Source organism: Coenobita brevimanus, chromosome 103 (assembly GCF_032717465.1).
Source record: "Coenobita brevimanus isolate Jiangsu-jjx chromosome 103, ASM3271746v2, whole genome shotgun sequence".
NCBI classification, from domain to species: domain Eukaryota; kingdom Metazoa; phylum Arthropoda; class Malacostraca; order Decapoda; family Coenobitidae; genus Coenobita; species Coenobita brevimanus.
The window spans coordinates 27,904,918-27,912,578 of record NC_137056.1 but is presented as its reverse complement, the minus strand read 5'-3'; the positions used below and the strand labels follow the sequence as shown (position 1 = coordinate 27,912,578).

At 39.8% G+C, this 7,661-nt stretch overlaps 1 protein-coding gene across 1 annotated transcript; it reads right to left on the bottom strand.

Annotated features, from left to right (window-relative positions):
- Window positions 1–283: 283 nt before the first annotated feature.
- LOC145415658 (uncharacterized) lies at window positions 284–1,405 on the bottom strand. The gene has a single exon (XM_080284874.1). The coding sequence runs from the start codon at window positions 1,403–1,405 to the stop codon at window positions 284–286; it is 1,122 nt and encodes a 373-aa protein (XP_080141000.1).
- Window positions 1,406–7,661: the final 6,256 nt, after the last annotated feature.

Sequence of the window (7,661 nt, the reverse complement as noted above, 5' to 3'; positions counted from 1 at the left end):
GACCAATGACTCATCAAAATGTGATGCAAAATCACTACCGGTGGTAATACTGGCACTTGAATTTCTTGCAGGTACATGTGGGGTTGTTGCATAACCCGAGGTAGATGCTTGAGATGAGGCCTTGGTACTGGTACCGGTATCAGTGTTAATCTCTGAAGTAACAGTGGTACCGGTATCAGTACCGGAATCAGTGTGTTGTGGTAGACGAGCTAGTACCTCCTGTCGGTTAAGTGGCATTATCCCACACTTGCGAAAGCCATTCATGATATTCTTCATAATATTATCATATTCTATTGAGCAGTTGTCCTAGAAGCTTTGGGAACTCTGATTTTGGAAGGGACACACTTCTTCTTCCAATACTTGATGTTTTGAATTCACTTAGAATTTTACGCCAATGAGTTTTCACTGCACGGAAGACAGCAACATCTAAGGGTTGGGTGAGATGTGTAGAATTGGGGGGCAATAAAACAAAATCAATGTTGTGCTCCTCACAAGCTTCCACAACAGACAGAGAAAGGTGGCTAGCTAAATTATCCCCTATGAACACTACTTTGCCGTCCTGACGTTTTGCATGAGGTAATCCAACTTTAAAGAACCAGTCCTCAAACGTATTACTGTCGAACCACCCGCTCTCTATCCTGTTGTATCGCACATTTGAAGGGCCACCTTCTGTCCAAGTGTTGTACAAGTTTACTGCCTTGTACACCACATATGGTGGAAGCATCTTTCCAGATCCGGAGCAAGAGAACATGATGGAGATGTTGGATTTTGTGTGGTTCATTACCCTCTCTGGATATCTGGTACCTCGGCGAACTAAGATTTTCTTGTTTCCTGGGTCATCATAGAGATTGGTTTCATCATAGTTGATGATATTACTAGGAGGCACATCTTTCAGTGTTTTTTCAAGATTATCAAAATATTGATTGATTTCAATTGGACCGACTTTAGCACGTGCAACTTTAATATTTTGAGATACCCTCTGAGCCAGTTGGTTTTTGTGGCGCAACAGAAAACACGAACTCCAATCAGTTCCAGGAAGATTGTTCTTGAAGCGTTTCACAGTAATCCCACGTTCGTCTAAGTAGCACTTTATTAACATTCGCAGTTCAAAAGTGTCAATAGGCAGACCCCATTCTCCCAGTGTAATGACTCGGTTCACAATATGTAGTTCTTCTTCTGGAGTAAAGACAGTTTGTCCACCTGGTTTTTTTACATGTTTCTTTGTCATATAGTCATGTAAAGTACTTTTAGAAACATCATATTTCTTAGCAGCCTGTCTGACACTTAACTTTCCATCACGTACGTCTGCACTAGCACACTCTAAAAGGCTGCCACGGCGTTCCACCCTATAGTGTCTTCTACCATCACTGGTAGATACACTCACTCTCTTGTAATTTCGAGGCATTGTGGCTTAGTTCATCTCACACTTCATCTGTTATATAAATGCAAAAACAAAGATAAGCATGCAGACTATGTACATTGTACAAAATATGTTTTATTACATATAAAAAAAGCAAATTAGATATGCTGTCTGACCTCAACCCTTTAAATATCCATTGTCCGAAGTTACCCCTTTAAATCCCAAAAATGCGTACACATTCACTCATGTCATGTTTACATACATTTAAAATGCAGATTTTAACCCTTTCTCTGTTCCAATCTTCAAGTTAGACGTTAAAGTAAACCTCTAGATGTGTATAAGCGTGCGGTTTATGATTCGTTCACACCAGACCAAGTTTTCCCGTATTCATTTTTTCACCAAAAAATAGCATTGTCTTTATTACAATATATTCACCAGTGGAACATAATATTTTAAAAAGATAATTATACATAACATTTTACAAAACCTATGCAACATTATCCCGTTTAAAGATATATGATATCTTTCTTCGTTAGCAGCGGCGTAGCATTTAATCTTTTTATGCAAATTTCGTCCGAAGCCACCCCGTGTCCGAATTCACCCCGGTTCATGTCTTACTTCTACGATGGAACACATTCTATCCATTTCTCCTTTCTCTGAAATCTCCATTCTAGGAGATTTCAATGTTCACCACCACCTTTGGCTCTCCTCTCCTTTCACGGATCCACCTGGTGAACAAGCCTACATCTTTTCTATCCTTAATGACCTAGAGCAGCTTGTACAGCACCCTACCTATATCCCTGACCGCCTTGGAGAGAGCTCTAACATACTTGACCTCTTCCTCACAACTAATCTTTCTGCTTACTCTGTTAATCTTTTCTCTCCATTGGGCTCCTCCGATCACAACCTTATTACCTTAACCTGTCCTATCACTCCGGTACGGCCTGTGGACCCTCCAGGGAAGCGTCGTCTGTAGCATTTTGGAGCTGTGGACTGGGAGACCCTCAGGCAGTACTTCTTTGATTTTCCCTGGAATGATTATTGCTTCCATGGCGGGGAGCCATCTGAGTGTACCTTGCGCATTACGTAGGTTATTCTCTGGGGCATGGAATCATACATTCCTTTCTCATATCCTTTGACTAATGCAAGAAAGCCTTGGTTTAATCACGCTTGTTCTAATGCTGTCCGCAACAAGGAGAGGGCCTACAAAAGGTACCGGAGCCAACGCACCCCTGAATCACATCATCTTTACGTTTCTGCCCGGAATCGTGCTAAGTCTGTTCTTCGCTCTACTAAAAATAATTTCATCCATACTAAATGCTCTCAACTCTCCAACTCGAATTCTTCCCACTCCTTCTGGCACCTTGCCAAAAATCTTTCTAACAACTTTACCTCATCATCCTTCCCTCCTCTTTTCTACACTGATGGTTCTGTAGCTATTTCTTCTACTGATAAAGCAGATCTCTTCGCACAGACTTTCTCCTCCAATTCCACCTTAGACGATTCCGGTGCTGTTCCTCCATCACTTCCCCCCTCTGACTTCCTCATGGCTGACATTAAAATTTCTTCAGTTGATGTATTTTCTGCCATCATTGGCCTCCGTACTAACAAGGCATATGGGCCTGATGGGGTCCCTCCTGTTGTTCTCAAGAACTGTGCTTCTGTGCTTACACCCTGCCTAGGCAAAATCTTTCGCCTTTGTCTGTCAACTTGTACCTTTCCTTCTTGCTGGAAGTTTGCTCTCATTCAGCCAGTCCCAAAGAAGGGTGACCACTCCCAACCCTCCAACTATCGTCCAATTGCTTCAACGTCCTGTATTTCAAAAGTTTTTGAGTCAATTCTCAATAGAAAAATTTTAAGGCATCTTTCCTATCACAACCTTCTTTCCGATCGTCAGTACGGGTTCCATCAGGGACGCTCCACTGGCGATCTTCTCACCTACCTTTCAGACTCCTGGTTATCCTCCTTTCGGGACTTTGGCGAAAGCTTTGCCATTGCACTTGACATCTCAAAGGCTTTCGATCGAGTCTGGCATAAATCTTTAATTTCCAAACTGCCCTCCTACGGTTTCTATCATTCTATCTGTGCCTTCATCGCTAGCATCCTTTCTGGTCGTTCTATAGCCGCTGTTGTAGACGGCCATCGTTCTTCTCCTAGATCTATTAACAGTGGTATTCCTCAGGGCTCTGTCCTCTCACCAACTCTCTTCCTTTTATTCATCAATGATCTTCTAAGCTGTACATCTAACCCTATCCACTCATACGCTGATGACTCCACCCTTCACCTTTCCATTCGGTTCCCGCAACGCCCATCTCAACAGTTACTTCAGCAAACAAGGGATGAGGCTATGGCACACCTAATGTCTGACTTGGCTCGTATCTCTGACTGGGGTAAAAATAATATGGTTGTTTTTAATGCATCTAAGACTCAGTTCTTACACCTATTAACCCGACAAAATCTTCCACAGGTATACCCACTAATGTTTAATAATATTCAGCTTAATCCTGCATCATCCTTGAACATGCTTGGGGTTTCATTTACTCGGGACTTATCTTGGAAAGATCATATTACATCTCTTGTAAAATCTGCTTCCAAGAGATTGGGTGTGCTAAGCCGACTCTTCTCTTTCTTTACCCCTGCCCAATTGTTGACTCTATACAGGGGTTTTATCCGCCCTTGTGTGGAGTACAACTCTCATGTGTGGGGAGGCTCCCAACATACAGCTCTTCTCAATAGGGTGGAGTCAAAGGCTTTTTGTCTCATTAACTCTCCTTCTCTTACTGACTCCCTTCAACTTCTGTCTCTTCGCCACACTGTTGCATCTTTATCTCTTTTCTATCGCTACTTTAATGGTCACTGCTCCTCTGAACTGTCTGCTTGCATTCCTCCACCTCTACGACGTGCGCGTACCACCCGTCTGGCCAGTGCCGGTCCTAGCTTTTCTGAGGCCCTACGCTGGATCTTTGGAGGCCCTCCCCCCCCCCACTCTTTGTTTGCATTTCTCCCCCTACCCTACATATTCATCCCCCAAGTTATATCCCTATCCTGAGCAATGTAAAGTAAAAAACTTGTACTGCATAATCTTTTATTCTCTGAATAAAAATAAAATAATGATATCTTGAGTGAAACTATAATTTACATATAATCATTATTCAGATATATAAAAACAGAAATTGTCGTTGCCAAATAACGCCATAGTGACAAAAAGGCTACAGCATTATATTTTTAGTAATATTATGAATTACGCTACTACAATTAGAAAAGGAAAAAATTATAGCTAAAATGCCGAATAGTAACATATATGTTGGAACAAAAACACTGAAACAAAAACATGTAACATCAGTAAAAATATCATTATAATCGGTAATAATTCTGAATTTTACACCAAAACGCTGTAGGCTCTCGTATATAAGTACTCATTATCCACAGAAAGTTTTAATATTCTAATGTTATACTATAAATAGCGATCGTCACCTGTTTATGATGTAAAATAGTACTGGAATGTGACAGTAGGATAAACGCAACCGGAGACCTCCCCCCCCCCCTCCTTTCGTGTAACAAATTTAAATATTCATAACTATGATAACGGTTTTTCCATTTAAAAACACTGAATAATTCCAGAAGAAATTTTCTTTACCAGGCTAAAATATATTAGAAATACAAGGCTGTTCATAAAATTTTACAAGACTAAACGTTTCTGTAACGAATACGAGTAAACAAGAACTTCCAAGGTGGCATCGTGGCGAGTAAAATTGGAGTTAAGACATTAAATTATGCTTCCTAGTTTATTTCAGACTACCCGTGTACCTTCTTAGTAGATTTTTGAAACGGCAACTGTTTGAAAGTTTGTGTGTTAGCCAGCTCAGTGCTGTAGTTAGCACATTTGAGGACAAGCCAGTACGCTTCTCCCTCTAACCCAACAACATCCTTGTTACAATTCTTGCCTATGAAAAATCATGAAATAAATGACGTGTAAGAAGTTTATATATAATTGTAATGGTAGTAATTTTATCCCTCCGTTGTTCATCAGTTGTAATGGTAGGATTTTTTATCCCATCATTATTTATCAGATTTGTTCTGTTTAACTTACTTGTTGATAATACAAAGTGTACTCAACTTAGTCTCCCCTCAATGACTGATAAAGTATTCACCAAAGAAAAAAACAAAGGAGGGGGGGAGTAACTTCGACTTTGAATGATAAAGGTTAATTGCATAAAGGATATTTTTGGTAGCGTTTGTATTTTTAGTCGAGTCAAGTTTGTACCACGTGTGTTAGTCGTTCCCAAAGCGGAGGAATCTTGAACTGGGAGTGAGTCATGCGTGAGAGGACAAAATTCCCTTGGTTGGATATCAAAATTGCATATACTTTACTTTAATAAATCTATACTTGTTAAACAACAAACATTTTTTTTAATTACATGACCTTTAATAATATGAAAAGAGTTGTAAATTAAGTACTAGTTTGGGCGATAGTAATACAGTACTGTTACCAAGCGAAACAATTTGAATATTTAACAATGACTCCTGAGTTCATCACATTTCATTCTCGATTATCAGTTATTCTTGGGCTCGTCAATTGCCTCAAGACTGGGACATTCAATGACATGGACTGTCTTTTCGGGCTGGCATAGCCTCGAACCAAAAATATTCACTCATGTCGGCTACTATTACGTCGGGCCAGTCTAAACTCATCACACAATTCACTAATATTTCATAATCACTCGGGCTTGCTTAGCCTCGAGGAACAATTCGAAATTACATATCCTTACAACCACTAAATTCACTATAACTCTCCCAATATTTCTAACCTATTAATAAAAGAAGAGAGAAAAAAAAAAAGGTTGATGAGTTAAATTCGCTTTTCCGTTACTGATCACATTAACTTTCAAAATTCTGTACATTATCTACTATCAAAAAAAAAGGTTCACCTGATTGATTCATAATTCAATTGCTACTACATTCAGTTATAAATCTATCTGTGGGTAGTGTAAGTGTGTGTGTACAACAAGTCTATGGGCAATATCACATGATGGCCTCGTGCAACCCCAAAGTCACGGTGTCTGTGGACTGAAACAACGTCTGTTACCCACAGCGTCTGGTTAGCCAATCTCTACGTTAAGCTTTTAACAACATTACTTCATACAGTTCACGACAAGCAAGAATTAAAACAAGCAAGGGGGGGGGGGCAGAAAGGAGGAATGTGTACAGCTCACCTGAAACAACGTCTGTTACCCACAAAGTCTGGTTAGCCAATGTGGCTTAGCTGGGCACATAGGGACGCTACTGCTAGTCAAATGAGACTGTTTTTGCGATATGGTGGGTTTTAATTCTCTTCACTATTTATATAGTAGAATACACATGACGTTAGGACTTTGGACTGAATTGGGGAAAATTTGGGATTCATTCCTTACTACAGTTAAATACTGAATTTACCGCCATCCCGCCCTGAGTTTGGGGTAGCTTATGCCATCTAGTGACGGCTAAGGCAACCGGAACTACTTGATCCTCACAAATTACATTATCTTTGCCTTTTCTATTAATTTCACATATTTGGATTCTAGCAGCTTCAATAGTAAGCATTTCACAACAATGATACGGAAAGAATTGCATACCCATTATTATTCTGTTTTAAGGTTTAAACTTAGCGCCCGGCGACGACGCACCACAAGCAAGGGGATGTTGCCCACATCTGTTATTCGTTAACAACCAGATGGGTGAACTCCCATAGCTCAACACTCCCAGTTACACTACCTATGCATAGATACAGAGATACACACATATAAAAATAAAGCTGTCCCTACATCGATCACCAACACACGAACTGCTACTTAGAATAGTAGCCTTATAGATTAGTATTCAGATTACACTCTATCTAACATAGAAATTACAGTACCTCTAAACATATACATGAATACTAAATTTGTGGCATTACATAATATTACAAGGCAGAAAATACACATATCAGAGTTGCGTCACTGTTGGTAAATGGTTAGGTTTGTATTTTTCACTAGCTTTATTGTTTGCTTTTACAGTTAAGTTACAGAAACTGGTGATAAAACAGAAAATTTTTTCGTCAGTGCCAACAAGTATGTGCAGTCACTGAAGTTCTTTACTGAAAAATGTGCGTCGTTTTTGCACCAAAATTGATAAACTGATGTTGTTAGCCTAAAATAAGGTTACCAGAAATGAGTGAATTGGTTGGTTAGGATGCTGGCTAAGATATTTACCTGTTTCAGTCAAGCACTCGGATTTGAGCACAGGTGTGTTGGCCTTAAAGCAAAATTTGCTGGTAAATGCAGAT